This window comes from Acanthopagrus latus, chromosome 24, assembly GCF_904848185.1.
Source record: "Acanthopagrus latus isolate v.2019 chromosome 24, fAcaLat1.1, whole genome shotgun sequence".
NCBI classification, from domain to species: Eukaryota; Metazoa; Chordata; class Actinopteri; order Spariformes; family Sparidae; genus Acanthopagrus; species Acanthopagrus latus.
In genome coordinates, this window is record NC_051062.1 from 10,251,708 (window position 1) to 10,266,718 (window position 15,011).

At 41.2% G+C, this 15,011-nt stretch overlaps 3 protein-coding genes across 10 annotated transcripts in view; 1 reads left to right on the forward strand and 2 right to left on the reverse strand.

The window, feature by feature from the left end:
* Positions 1 to 283: 283 nt before the first annotated feature.
* arl13b (ADP-ribosylation factor-like 13b) lies at positions 284 to 9,433 on the reverse strand. 3 transcript variants are annotated; one of them, XM_037091639.1, is made up of 10 exons: positions 8,858 to 9,433; positions 5,974 to 6,044; positions 5,419 to 5,668; positions 4,588 to 4,693; positions 4,240 to 4,442; positions 3,773 to 3,887; positions 3,536 to 3,695; positions 2,843 to 2,968; positions 2,237 to 2,305; positions 284 to 1,499 (listed from the first exon to the last, which is right to left on the reverse strand). In XM_037091639.1, the coding sequence occupies exons 1-10, from the start codon at positions 8,914 to 8,916 to the stop codon at positions 1,486 to 1,488; spliced, it is 1,173 nt and encodes a 390-aa protein (XP_036947534.1). In that variant the 5' UTR covers positions 8,917 to 9,433; the 3' UTR covers positions 284 to 1,485. The 3 variants fall into 3 exon arrangements, with proteins under 3 accessions (XP_036947534.1, XP_036947535.1, XP_036947533.1); XM_037091638.1 differs by lacking the exon at positions 284 to 1,499 and adding an exon at positions 1,506 to 1,648; XM_037091640.1 differs by lacking the exon at positions 2,237 to 2,305.
* A 197-nt stretch (positions 9,434 to 9,630) lies between these two features.
* On the forward strand, positions 9,631 to 13,700 carry LOC119015556 (gamma-glutamylaminecyclotransferase-like). 6 transcript variants are annotated; one of them, XM_037091643.1, is made up of 4 exons: positions 9,727 to 9,744; positions 10,155 to 10,207; positions 10,759 to 10,925; positions 12,118 to 13,700. In XM_037091643.1, the coding sequence occupies exon 4, from the start codon at positions 12,124 to 12,126 to the stop codon at positions 12,631 to 12,633; it is 510 nt and encodes a 169-aa protein (XP_036947538.1). In that variant the 5' UTR covers positions 9,727 to 9,744; positions 10,155 to 10,207; positions 10,759 to 10,925; positions 12,118 to 12,123; the 3' UTR covers positions 12,634 to 13,700. The 6 variants fall into 6 exon arrangements, with proteins under 6 accessions (XP_036947540.1, XP_036947538.1, XP_036947539.1 ...); XM_037091642.1 differs by lacking the exon at positions 9,727 to 9,744 and adding an exon at positions 9,781 to 9,961; XM_037091645.1 differs by lacking the exon at positions 10,155 to 10,207 and having other exon boundaries at positions 9,631 to 9,744.
* A 181-nt stretch (positions 13,701 to 13,881) lies between these two features.
* LOC119015553 (FERM, ARHGEF and pleckstrin domain-containing protein 1-like) overlaps positions 13,882 to 15,011 on the reverse strand; it is a 77,927-nt gene continuing 76,797 nt past the window's right edge. Inside the window, exon 30 of the mRNA XM_037091636.1 lies at positions 13,882 to 14,853. Coding sequence (XP_036947531.1) covers positions 14,778 to 14,853 — 76 coding nt within the window. The 3' untranslated portion in view covers positions 13,882 to 14,777. The remainder of the gene's footprint in view (positions 14,854 to 15,011) is intronic.

Genomic DNA, 15,011 nt, shown 5'->3' on the forward strand with positions numbered 1-15,011 from the left:
TTCAGTTACTATAGTAGGGCAGTGATTGTCACCTTAGTCCTCATATTAGCAGACGTGACAATATTACAGCGACTGTCTAAGATCCATTAGCAAAAGCACTGAATAAACATGAGCAGTGACTAACAGACACAGGTGTATTCCAGAGCAGGTGCTGGGAGATGAGCCCCACTGATGTTCACGTCGAGCCAAAAATAAAACAAAACACAAACATTTCCGATTTGGTGGCAGCTGCTCGTAATGTGGGAAGTGAAAAAACAAAACAAAACAAACAAACAATGGAGAATATATTTAAAACATCTTTTATTGTGCGGTTATAAAATTCAAACTGGGTAGAAAAAATATGTTTTCCAAACATCTAGCTTATTAAGAAGTGAGTGTTGTACTATAGATTTGAACGTTGTACTTTTAAAGTGATATTTCATGCGCTAACTTTTGCTACTCTCATGTGTTCTGACCCAAAACTGGCTGTTCCAGGTGTCGGTGTAAAGATGCTTTCCCCTCCCTCATCGTCCTACTGCAAACTCTTCCAATATGGGAACTTAAGTGGGGCAACAGGGAAAGGAGTGTTCGTCGGAAGGTTTCTTCTTTTCCTGATTTGTGCTTTTTTGAGATTCAATTTTAGCTGTTTTCAAAGAGGAACTGGGTGCAGAGGACTGAGCGAGAAAAAGCTGGAACAACAACCACCTCAGGGCCACCTGAGAGGCTGCCAAGTCTGGGGGCCGATTCTCGCCTCAAGAGAAATATCACTTTAAAACAACAGATACACAGTGTAAACAGCGGAATGGGTAAAAAATCTGTAGCCCTGTAGACAAATAAAGACAAATATACCTCTCTTCTTTGAACAATAAATAAAAAGATTTGACAAATTACAAACAGATCCTTTTTTTCCTTTTCATGGGCATAAAAACATTTACAGTATTTAAGTGGAAAATGTCGAGACATTCATTAATTAAACCGACCAATTTACACTCGTGATGTAGTGTGACACTTTACTTTTTACATTACAGCGTAGTGTAGAAAATGACACCCCACCACCATGTGATTAATCCTCATTTTGGGAAGTGTTTACAACTTTTAAAAAAGGTCCAATTTAAAGCACTCGGCTGCGTGAAGCCACTTCGGACCTCGCCTATCATATACATATATAAAATATGGTCTCTTTTTTTAATGACGGCGTGTGTACAAATCCATTCTTCAGTAACAGACAAACAGGTTAAAACTGACATATTTACATTCTTTGTCAATTAAAAGCGTTTCAGTCGTCTAACACTGACATTAACAATAAAAAATAAAGTTTCAGTTCAGCACAAAATGTGCGTTTCTTGAGAAGAGCCCCGACTTTAATCAGGTCAGGCAGGTTTGAGCAATCACACCGGAACTGCGTCAGTTTGTGAATGCAACAGCTTCCGAGCAGGACCCCGTTTCCCATGCTGCTCCTGTGTTCCCCGCGACTTCCAATCGCCGCCTCTGCGCTCGGCCGTCTGTCTACACGCCGCTCGCTTGAGACAGAAAGCAAAAAAAAAAAAAAAAGGAGGGGGGTGATTGGAGGAGCTCAATCGGAAAGAGGGAGGTTAAAAGATGACGTCGTGAGTGTCACCGTTAGGCCGCGGCCTGTTGGCGAGAGGTGGGAGAGGCTTCTTGTAAAACTCTGTGGAAGGGGATGAACAAGAAGAAAAAAGAAGGGCGACTACGTTAGCAAACTACATCCATCGCCTCCTGGAAAATAAACACAGTCAAATAGAGCACCATTTCTAAAGAACACGAGGTGGATGAACACACAGGCAAGCCTTTGAGTCGATTAAAGATGGCTGGATCCACACACACTCAAACATATGCCTGGTGAGATGTAGGAGGAGAGAGAGAGAGACGGCGATGTGGGACGCTAATTAACAGTCAACACACATCTGAAGGCAGACAGAGTTCAGCGTTTCCTCTGCAACAGCACACTGACACGTTTAGCACCGCTGCTGCGAGACAAACAAACCTCGGGAAAAAACAACACAGTGCTGCAGTTTACAGTCGGCCCGCTGTATTTTATTTTTTTTTTAAGGATGAGAAAAGAAAAACACAAGCACAGAGGAAACACTGAATCAGCGCCGTGACAGTTAGTGCACACATGTTAGTGAGAAAGTGAAAAGACGATTAGAACAAAAAAAAGGACAGAGTGCATGAAATTGAATGGTGAGTGGTTAACAAGGACGGATGAAGAGGAACCGGGCATCACAGGCGGCTTTACCAGAATGTCTCGAGTCTCCGAGTGGCTCTAGTTTTGGCAGCCTAGAAACTTTGGGTGTCGCCCATCCAACTACAAAAAGGAATAAAGAAAGACTGGTGAGGACAAATGTGGAAAAGTCCAAGTGAAACAAAAGTTTCCCTCTTCAAAAGGGAAAGTAGAATCTGATTTATCTCTCTCCTTTATAAGTCATGATCAAGACATTCAGCAACAAAAACACATTCATTGTCACAAAAGAACTGGGTCAGAACAAAACAAACACAAGCCTCCCACTTGTTAAGGGAGAGAACAATGTTATTGTAAAGCAGCAGCTGCTAAAGCTGAGTTTCTATTAGCAAAACTTATCACAATATCTACCTATCATGCAATATATGGAGATGACATCAATATTGCTTGTTGCGTATACATAAGAAAGTCACCATCAATTTAGGTCAGATTGTGATTATTTCATCATTTTTCATTGATTTTGTGCTTCTCCCATGGTTAAGCGGCCTGCAGAGTTCAATTACTTTAGCTCGATTACCACTGATGTTATTTCTGGGACAACTGAGGGAAAAAGTAGGATGAACAGGAAAACGTGAGTGAAGCGACACTTGTGCTCAGACTGACCTGGTGGAGGTGGAGGGGTGGGGCTCTCTGCCGGCCCGTCCTCCGTCCTCAGAGGGTCCACCCTGTGCTTCCTCTTCAGGTGCAGCTTCCTTGTCTTCTTTTTGTCTTGCTCGCCTCCCGTTGTGACTTAAATAAGCACACGGACAATTTCTTAAATAAGCCTGTATTCAGTGTGCAGAGAACCCAGATGTTCATTTCAAAATCTGAACTGCTGCCATCTTTTCATCCCCTAATTTGTCACTTCATTATCTTCTTCATGTGTAATTATCTTTATCTATCAGATATTCAGTGCTGAGCCTGGTGAAGAAAAAGAGGAGAAATGTAGAAAGGCTCCTTTTCAATTTTGATATATCTCAAACAAATGTGTCTGGCAGTCTCCAGGCGTTGTTTAATCATTTGCTTTCAAAATAAAAAACAGACTTAATAACTTGTTTCTTTTTATCTACAAGCTCTGACTTTTATCCCCATACGGTGCATAGCCAAAGCAGGAGCTGCGAGGAAAGACTCTGTAAAAGGTGTTCTCACATCTACATAGATAATCATTTTTATGGAACTTTTAAATAAATATATCTTAGAAGAAAGAACATTTTGAAATGTGGTGCTTGAAATCACAGGGTTTTAGCCACACCCAGCCATAAAACTGTGAACGATTATCGGCTAGACAAGTTGAAGTTCGACGGCTCGATCGCTCACCTGTGCTGCCATTTTCCGGCGTTTGTCTCGTGTCGTCTGGCTCTTCGTCGTTGTCCTCCTCATACTCCTCGTCATCGTGATCAGCGTCCGTCTTCGGGCTTTTGGTCCGGGCCTCCTCCAACTCTCTTTGCCTCCTCCTCTCCTTCTCTTTATCCTCATTCTGAAAGCCAAAAGTGAGCTTTAGAATATGTATCAAAAGTTCCACTCTACCTAGAAGCCTCATGCAATCTCGCACACCTCAGAGATCACGTTGCTGATTGGCTGGAAGGGGCTCGGCATGTCGGCATCATCGGCCCCGTCTTCCTGGACCTGCCTGCCCTCGCGTTCGGCCTCTTCTCGCTCCTGCCGATCTCTGTGGACAGAGTGAGATGTTAACCTTTAAGTGTGATGACACAGTTAAGAAAATGTGATTGTGCCGTGTGTTTTGTCAGGTTTTTTCCCCCCTTTGAATAAATCTATTTTTACGGCATGAGAGCAAAGTTAAATTCATTTCTTTCGATCTTTGTGCTGGCACAGAGACAGCACGCGTCGCCATCTTTGGCATTTTGACATTTACACTCGTCACTTGCTTCATTTACCATTCCACTCCCGACCGTCCTCTCTCTCCTTTATCTTTCCCCAACACACATTCCTTTCCTCATCCGTCTTGGCATTTCTGTACTGCATTATTGAAACTTGATCTAATTTGTTAAATTTACCCTCACCTCTCCTCTCGTATCCGCCGCACTCTCTCCGCCCTCTCCTTCTTGTCCTGCTCCTCCTGGGCACGCTGCTCGGCCGTGTCTTTCTGCACGCGCTCAGTGATGGCCTCGTAGTCTTTGGCGATGTTGTTGAGGAGCCACTTCAGGCCCTTCTTGATGGACTTGTCGACCTTTTTGCCGTAGCCTAGGACGGCAGAGCATGGCTCCTGGGGCAGAAACAAACATTCAGAGACATAAACTTTTTGGGGGGCGAGATACTTTGGATGAAAGCAGCTATCTTGGTATCTTTGGTAACCCAAGGCCCTTCATGTCATTCGTAAGCCATTCAGCAACAGGTGCACAAACACTCACGATCTGACAAAGACACTTGTTCTCGTTGACGAGCTTCTCTAAGGACAGGTTCTCAATGATGTCTGCTTCAGCCAGCGCTCCATCCTGGTCCTGTTTGTTAGCAAGCCTGAAAGCAGAGAGGGATAAAAGCTTTGAAAAAACTGCAATTCCTCTCCTCAGAGAAAGACAGAATAGCTCCAGGGACAACCACCTGAAAAGGAGAAGGTAAAATATGTGCAAGTCTCAAGAAGTTTGCGAGGTGCATAGTTGCAGTAGCTGGAAATCATATGGAAATCTTATGAAAATGCGTCCCTGCCCTGATTGTGTCTTGTTGATTAGAAGACATATGCATGCATACCTGCGGAAATACAATAAAGCCTCCGTGCCTCAACCTGCTTTGTGTCCTGATTAGTGATTGAAGCAGACGCCTGCCGGAATCAAACTGCAGTGCACGTACTCATCAACAAATTGAACCAAGGACTTTCTAGGCCGGCTAATTTCTCTGTGATCTTCTTTCAAACCTCCGTGCTTTCAACTTTTGTATACTTCCATGTAACAGATGATGTTTGTTTGTTTTTTTTTTTTGCTTTGCACAGAATTCGAACTGTTATGAAGTCGGCCAAATATCTGGTGCTTTTCAACTGATAAAAGTGGGTTGTTGGTCTCTATATTTGGATTTCTTCACAACTCTTGTGACTCTATTTTTAAGGATGAAGATTTGATTGGTTTGTTTAATAAGACACTTTCACACAGTAGGTTATATTTGGGAGTATAAAAGGAACACTATAGAAAGATGTAGAAAACATTGATTTTCTTTTTGGCCTTGGTCGAGCATTGTGTTCCTCCACTCACACTAGCACTGGTTTCCCTGCGATGCGCGGGTGCTGCAAGACCTCGGCCATGGTCTCCCGTGTCTCCTGGATCCTCTGGACGTCGCTGGAGTCCACCACGAACACCACGCCGTGCGACTCGGAGTAGTAGTTCTTCCAGATGCCCCGGATCCTTTTCCCGCCACCCAGGTCAAAGATGGTCACCTCAAACTTGCCCTGCTTCAGGTCGACCTTGGAGAAGCCCACTGTGGGCGCCACGTCCTGCGGATTGTCTGCAAAAAAAAAACAAGAAAAAATGAGCAAAGAAAGTTTGAAACAGTGTCAGCAAAGACGCTGCTGTGTTGTTGTGTTTTTTAAAATGTGTCAGCAGTGATGAAATATGAATGCAGCAGGCAGTTTGATGTAAAATATACATGACGATAAATAGTAAACAACAGTAAATGAGGCACTTTATTCAGAGACAGAAAACAAGGTTTACAAACTCAACCGCTCTATTATTAACAAAGACCGTTATAAAACAAGAAAAATGTGCAAAACTAAATATACATTATTAACATTCATAACAAACAGCTCTAACCTCCTTGGATTCCTCGTACTGTGGCTGTCTTCCCTGCATTATCCAGTCCCACCATAACCAGAGTCACTTTCCTGTTGGGTAAGAGAAGAAAAAAACGTGAACACGCGCAAACAAAGACGCCATCTGATGCCCTGCATACCAAATGTGCAGTGCCCGAGCGACATTAGCTGGCATTATCTCTCATGACGCATTTGGGGGCACAGATAAGCCAATTAATAATCTGAATGACCAACGCAATCAGAAATCTGCACACGGTGGACCGAGTGAGTCAGCAGCAGTGACGTGGGTCGGCTAACACGAAACAAAAACAAGACACAGAGACGGTGGATTAGCTGATGGCAGCACTGGCACAATGGTTAGTCTCATAATTAAGGCGTATTGATGATTTTTCTGTGTTCTGCTCACTGTTTACATGTTTCAACGCTTTTATACAGATACTGTATAATTTTGAGCAGTTCTTTTAATGATAGCCAGCCACCTTAACGATCAATTATCAGTTAATCATCAATATTGTATTATGTTGGATGTTTTTTTTTCCATTAGGAATTTGTTTTAACCACCGACATGATCCACATTTGATGCAATATCAGAGTAGACAACATATCAAAGCAGAGGAACAGATAAAGTGAACAACAAGCCAACTGCATGACAAACTAAATAATGCAAAATAAGAACTTGATTTTGATTTAAGAGCCATCATCTGTCGCTCTTCAACAACTGGCATCACAAAATCCAACCTGTATGGAGGCAACTAAATGACTTTAATGTAATATTATCAGTTTGTATATTATGACATTGTTTTGTTAAAATATCTTTTATTAAGTATTAAGTATTTGTCATTTCTACCTAGACACTGTGTTTTTAATCTCTGACTGTTAATTTACAGTTAATACTGTTTAGTCAGTTACATTCTTAACAGTGATTAATCAATTAATGATCACTCATTTACATCCCTACTACACAGTGTTGTCAGGATTAGTCAATATACATGTTTAACAAAAACTGTGTATCCTCAGGGCAAACAAAAGAAAAGCAGCAAATCCTGACACTAATCCAAACATCTGAGATTTCTGCTTGACCAAAATGATTCACCGATTATAAAAGTAGGCTCTCTACTATGGTGCAAGATGTCATTACTGATGTCAAGTTTGACATGATGGCTTCAGGCATTAACATACTGTCTAGCAAGAAAATTATCAAAATGCAAAATATAAAACAACACAAAGAACTGAATCCAAAGAGCTAGATCATAAACATAAACACAGCCCGTCTGTCTCCAGCATGCATACTTAACTTTGACACTTGCGCCGAAATGACATCAACCTCACTATCCATCTAACCGTCCTCTCCAGCAAGCCGGCCTTCATGCCCTGATGATGTAAAGCTCGAGGAAGGTGAGACACCGTCTGTGGCCCCTGGTACACTATCCCATAACCCTTTGTGCTGCTCCCTGCCATAAACCCGCTCACAACAACGACACATCAAAAAGGAAGAGGCCCACTTAACAGACCTGGCTGCAGGATTAGGTGAGGATTTCTGACTAAGTCTGAAGGATCAGGTGCCTCACGGTTAGCACGTGGCCTAAGCTATGACTCACAATTACATTTTGCTGCTCCTGCTGCTTCACCGTGTATTCAGTCACATATACAACTGTCCATTAGTCTGTTAATCTATAAATTGATCTAAAACCTAATTAAATGGCAACTATTTTGAGAATCGATTTGGCGTTTTGAGTAATTTTTTAAGCAAAAATGTCAAACATTTACCGGTTCTAGCTTCTTAAATGTAAGAATTTGCTGCTTTTCTTTGTCATTTATGTTAGTAAATCAAGAGCCTTTGGGTTTTGGACTCTTAGTTGGTCAAAAGAAGCAATCTGAAGACATCACTCTGAGAACTTTTCTGAGCAATTTTAATCATTTTATAGACATAACAATATCCAGACTTACTTTTCTAAACTCATTATATAAATGGTTGTAAACAGGAATGAAAGTGCAAATGCATGTGTTTCTTCTTCCAGCACACAACAAAAGAAATGCGATAACTTTAGTTGTTATAACTCAATTTTAGGCACTCAGATGCAAATGGTTGATCCCAATTGGGAGATTTTGAATAGCTGCACCCTGGAGCATTAATGAAAATCCCAATGAAAATCATCAGGTCAATTGATAACGAAAAAAATCTGTACTTGCAGGACAGGTTGCAAAGGGCACATTGTACTAGAAATAAGTCACTTGAATGCCAAAATTGCAACCAAAGACTATTAAAATATGTAAATGTATAAAGCCCATTTCAAAAGGAGATGGACACCAGTGATTGATTATTTTCCCTAGGATTCTTGTGCCTTAATTTCTGTTTGTTTGTTTTTTTGTTTGTTTTTTTTTTTATCTACATGTCATTTGGTATAAATGAGGTTACTGTATGTGTGCTTTACCCATATGAGAAGCAGCACATCCTCACAGAAGAGTTTTTCTTGCATGACAGATGACTGAATCAGAAACTAATCTGACAATCAAAATCGTTTATCTTTCTGCCAATCAACTTGATGATTAAGCAACTAATCATTATTAGCCCTAATGATATTTGTAATAAAGCCATGGTGTTTCACTATCTAATTAGCACATCAGTCACTTCAGATGGTGATTAGACACAGGCAGAATTTGACAAAAAAGGGATCTTGGACATTATAAAGCGAGATTATTTTGGACAAAATCCACTGAACTGTCAGTCTGATCTGTCAGTGCAGTTTCAATATGCTGATGATGTAATGAACTGCTCAAATCAGGGTGTTTATCAGATGTCAAGCCATTCTTCCAAACTTCTGAAACAATCTGATGTGAGCGCATAAAGATGGAGGATGTTTACTTAATAATGTGACCCAACTTACCTTGCGGGCTCTTGCCAGCGTTTCAGCCAGTTGCAGCAATTCGCCATCAGGCTAAACATCGCAGTCCGAGTCCAGATGACTGCAATCAAGTGTCCATCCAGCCAGGAGCCTCACGCCACCATCCGACCCCGTTCACACAACTAACAGACTCCTCGTCCTAAATTAGCTACATAGCGAGCTAACTCATGACAGCATCGATGTTGGCAGCATTTGGAGTGGTCCGCGTTACCGGCGCCGTTATCACGTGTCACCATCAAACGTTACTCTTCATGACATCGATTTTCAGAAATACACAACCCCGTTATGTCCCGTTATCTAATATAATTGGCTAAAGCTAACTCAGCTAGCGGAAAAAACGACAACTTGTTAACTCGCTTAGTTCGAGTCCCGGCACATGTAGTGAGTCTGTGACCACGCAAACGGAAGCCGTCCTCACCCGTCAACTAAAACTGTTTATTAAATGGAGCCGAATACAGCCACAGTGCGCGTTTTACTCGCGAAACATGAAGCTACTTAGCGTTAGCTCACCAGTTGCAGCCTGCTTTGTTTACGCCGTCTTTTCTGCTGCTAGGCTGCGGACGTGCTTACGTCATCTTGCGTGCCCGACAAATCAGCGTCGTCCACTTCTGTGAGAGCGCCTCTTGTGGACAATGGGATGTACAACCAATAATAATTTATTTAGTATGAATGACTTTTTGCAGTGTATGCCGTTATTTAGGACTGTTTGTTTGTTGGCTGTTTGTTTAATTATATGAAATATTTGTAGCCTCTAAGTTTTTTTCCTCCCATTATAGCCGAAATGTTAATTGTCCGTTAAGACAAAGATGGATGAACTTTAATCGCCGAGCAGAGTTATTGTCCCGGCCGACCTGAGGAGGCGCTCACAGGTGAGAGTGCAGTCAGAGGATGAAGGATGTGTGTGTTTAACAGAGTCTGTCAGAGGAGACGTTTCCTCCTCTCCAGACGACTTCAGCTCGATGTTTGACGAGATCAGGACGCCACAGTAATAATCTTTATTTGTTTACTGGGATTCCAGTGTGGTAATTGAAGCTGGCTGTGTGGACAGTAATGAGGCCGTTGTCCTTTTGGCACCAATTTGCCAAGGTATTAAATTGGTGACGTCTGAAGCCTTCACTGTAGTTCTGTTTAATGTTTTGCCTCCGGTATGACTGATTATTGTTTCGCAGCCTTGTTAGATTTGTTATGTTAAGTGTTTTTTAATGGTGCCGGGTGCTGCAGATCTCCCTTTTATAATAGATGATTAATTATTGAATATGTGTTTGTTTTCCTCCCTCAGCATGCCTAACTAATTAAAACTGGAATGACTTACTTGGAATTTGGGATTATGAGGTGATTACTGTATTACTTTATGAATTAATAATATTATTTGGTCGTTTTCCTCCCGGCCCGGTGAACACTCTGGCTATAACTCTTAATTTCCGAACTTGTTTGTTAAATGAGTGTTTTGTGTGTGTGTGTGTGTGTGTGTGTGTGTGTGTGTGTGTGTGTGTGTGTTGTTTACTAGTGAGTCTCTTGTGGGTCTGAGATGAGTGCCATTTCTCCATTATCATTATTGTTATCATCATTATTATGATTATCATTATGCTGATTATGATATCAGTATGGATATGAGACTATATTATGTATAATATAACAATATCTAACGAAAATTGCAGCTTTTATTCACAAAATGCAGCTCAAAAGCTTTGTTTAAAATAAAGTCAGAAAATAAATACAAACAAAAATGTTCTGAACAGTGATATATATATATATATATATATATATATATATATATATATATATATATATATATATATATATATATATATATATATATATATATATAACAATGTAATTACTCTACTACAGATTTGCTAACTTTAGTTTCTTTTCCTCGTCAGTTTGACGCCATCTTGTGTCTTCCAACGGGCTTCCTTAGTTTCCACTGCGCATGACCAGCTCACACTCGGCTTCCAGCAGACTGGTTGGATCAGCAGTGGGCTTCAAATCTGTGCACCGTGTGTTTTAAAGTAACCACCTGCGGAACATCACCTCCAGCAGACTCCCGGTGAGACTCAACTCCTCCTCGGTCGTTTTCAGGTGAAATAACGCGGGAGTGTTCCGCTGGTGGCGAACAAAATGTCACCTGCCGTGTTTAATGTGCAGTTTACGTTTTTTAAATCGGTTCGTGTCGGCGAATTTAACGTGTATATCATCTGTTTATACGCCATTTCATAAACTGAATATATGTATATGATAATGAACTCATTCTGCAGAGTTAATGCCGACTGCAGGGTCACTGTGGTGCGTTCATGGAGCTGTCAGCAGTGCTGGAAAGTAACGTAAATAAGTACACTTTAAGGTGCTCCGTACTTTAATTGAGTGTTTGTACTTTATGGAAACTTACAGACAACTGTCGCACTTCTTCCTTTTTTAAATTTTTATTCCACTACATCTATTCGGGCGCTTTACAGATTCAGATTATTGTTTACAGAATGTTACCAGTGACAACTGATGACGTATTAGGCAACCCGGAAGCAAGTAAATGTATTCAAATAAACATCAGCTGTGACATTAAAGGGAGACAAACATATAGGAATAAAATGATATAATGCATGTTACTTTTAGTACGTAAGTAATGTTTTGAGTACAGGACTTGTAATCGAGTATTTCTACAAAGAGTTATTTGTTTTTACGTAAAGGTGCATTATGTATTTTTTTGGGGGGATGAGACATTTTGATCTGAAGAGAAAAATCTGATGTGATTTTTATTAAACTGAATGAACAAAGTGTTGTTTAAAGGACAACATAGAGATTAGAGATTATAACTGACAGTGAATTAATTATTGAACATCATGTACTGAAGTCCAAAGAGCTTCAGTCAGAGATGGTTCAAAGGTCGCACAGACAGGGAGACTATTGTTCACATGTAAATAGGTGGGATTATAAAATGTATTATACTGTTTTATAAATAAAAAAGTGATGAGGGGAGAAGGAGCATGTTTAAATTTAATTTAAATATTTTAAAAAGTACACAAGAGGGGGGAAACAAGTTTTGACTGTATTTTTGTTCAGCCCACATTTTCAGTCATGTCCAGAGCACAAATAAAAAAAACAGAATAGGCGCAAAAATGTGATGACAAACTTAAGCAACAAATACAATCAGCAACAAATCCAGATAAGTTGAAATGGCATCTCAGTTAAATCATTGTGAAACACTGCCGTGACTTCAACGCTTCAACCTTTGCTTCGTCTCGCAGGTGCGCATGTGCTCCTCCTCCCTCCGCATGGCTCGTGTCTTCGTCTACGGCACCCTGAAGAAAGGGCAGCCCAACAACTACCGCATGTTTGACAGCGCCAACGGCAGGGCGGAGTTCCTCGCCTCGGCCCGCACCACCCAGAGATACCCTCTGATCATCACCACCGAGTACAACATCCCCTTCCTCCTCAACCTCCCCGGCCAGGGTCACCTCGTCCGGGGCGAGATCTACAAAGTGGACGACCAGATGCTGAAATACCTGGACGCCTTAGAGAGCATTCCCACCATGTACCAGCGGGTTCTGGTCAAGCTGGAGGTTATGGAGTGGGCGGGGGAGGCAGAGGGAGGGGAGAGGCCGGCAGCGGGAAGCATCACGGAGGCATTTGTCTACAACACGACCACGTACGGGCCAGACTGGCCCTCGCTGCCCTGCTACGAGAGCTACGACTCGTATGGAGAGCACGGGCTGGAGTACGTGACCAGAGAAGCACGAGACAGGTGTCATGTGCCAGAATAAGAATCCTGCAAATGTGAAAGTCTTCTACCTCCATATGAAACAGCTCCGCTAGGTGTCGGTGGAGCGACTTCATACTTAAATCTTCCTGTTAATCGTCGGGGATGTCATAATTTTTTTGATTTCGTACTTGGAGGCATAGGAAGCTGCTGTCGTGGTCCTACTTCACTTTCACTGTACTGTATCTTTAAAGGGGCAGTCCACCCTGAAATCAAAAAGATATTTTTCCTCTAAACTGTAGTGCTATTTACATCTGGATTGTTTTGATATGAGTTGCAGAGTTTTGCAGATATCAGCTGTAGAGATGCGCGCTCACTGGAATGTAATGGAACCTGGTAGGGCTCGTCTTGTGGCCCTCAGGAGACAAAAAAAAAGGTGTCTCTTTTTAGAAATGGTGAACTGTTTATTCGAGAAAACCCACAGACATTGTAGTGAGCAGTTTCATGTCGGAATTATTTTCTTTCTGTATCACTGAGCAGAAGGAATCCTGCTCAAGTCATGGAAGAGAGGCTAGCTGCCATAGCTAACCGAGAATGCTAACATTACAGCTCAGTTGAGGAGAAACTCACAAATGTGTGTTTATCCATCACGCTGTTTTTACAACTGGGAAATGTTGTTCCCACACTCCAACATGATGCACATGAACACTAAGTTGACCTGCTTCCAAGGCTGCATGTTCACTTTTGGCGTGTTGATAGAGACAGAAAATAGTTCCTGGAAAAATATGTAATTTTGGGGGTGAACTGTCCCTTTAATGAGTTTCACCTGATGATTTTTATCATGTAGTATCTTCTGTTTGATCAGTGGAGCACAAGTACAATGTTTCTTAGTTTGTTTTTTTAAAAGAAACACATGGACATAACCACACAACCTACCAATGTGACTTTCACACACTTTATATTTTTAGTAATAATAATCATAGTGATCAATATGTGACTCGTCTCGCTGAGAGTATAGTTTCAAATAAAGGGCATCAATCCTTTTTTCTCCTGTATGGTTAGTTACACCTTATAACGCTGTCATTTTTTCTGACATTTTATAGACCGAAGCCATTAAACCAGATAATCAGGCTTGTTGTGTTTTGTTATCTGTGGTTTGCTTTCTGGTGTTCTTAGATAAAAAGGTAAAATGTGACAAACAGCATTATAATAAAGCACTTTACAGCTGCAGAGACGCCCTGGCCTGCAAATATTGTTCATCAGATATAAGACAAGTTTGTTTGTGATTGAAAATGAAAAATGGGACCCAAAATTGATGTCTCTCTTTTTTTTTTCTCCATATGAACACAATCTTTTCTTTCATCTTTATTCAGAATAGTTAAAATCCAGAGAGCTGGAGGAATACAGAAGAGAAAGGTATTTGGCAAACGGACCAGTGAAATCTCTGTTGGCATTGGAAGCAGTTTGGAAGTAATTTAAAAGCCTTTTTGTAAAGAGGAAAACAAACAAAGACAAAGAACATTTCACAGTGTATCAAAGTACTGTACAAAAGGTCGTCTTATAAAAAGGAAAATGATGGATGTGTTTCTTTAACTGGCGTCACATTTAATTCATCTTATTTTATTTAGATTGTCGGACAAAGTCTGTATGTTCACATGCACACATTTGTCCTTCTACGTTAGATTAAAATCCTGATTTCAAACATTTTTATTTACACGTTTTATCATCCTCACGCAGGAATATCCACCAGAGAAACATACCACATGGTGCGCAAAACTCATGCTTCAGTGTCCCCCAAAATACTTCTGGTATTTCTTTCAGGTGTATCACAGATAAAAATCCTCTGTACTGTAAACATGATACGTCATCGGGGTGAAAAATTAAATCCTCATGTGTGCATGTGAACAACGCTCGAAGTGAAAAGAAAAAAAAAAACACTGCCAGGAAGACGCAGAAAAAAGGAAAACTATGCGTCTCTAATCAGACACCAGTGGTGCAGAAAGTGTGTAATAAGAGGGTTGAGGTGACGTGGGAGGAGGACCTCTGAGAGTGTCTGAATCAGCCGTTCAGAGGTATTAATTAGCGTGGAATCAATCGAGCGCCTGCGGTGAGATTCTACAATATAATAAGAGTCTTTTTCTGGTGTTTGTGCAGCCTAGCGTTCAGATCCTCGCCCGGCAGGCGGAGCGCCGACAGAGCGCACGGTCATCAGTAAAGGTCTTTCCTGGTGCTCGGCAGCGGGCGGCTGGAGGAGCAGGTGGCGCTGCGGATCACCTCCATCCACCTGGAGATGGGAAACAAGTGAAAAGACAACAGTTATTATATATTTGGTTACATAGATGTGTCCATCTTCCAATAATTTGATAATAATGGAATATTCCCAAAATTTAAAAGTAACAAATATACCTAAAGGCATTTCAAATACTGATCAATGGTCACTGT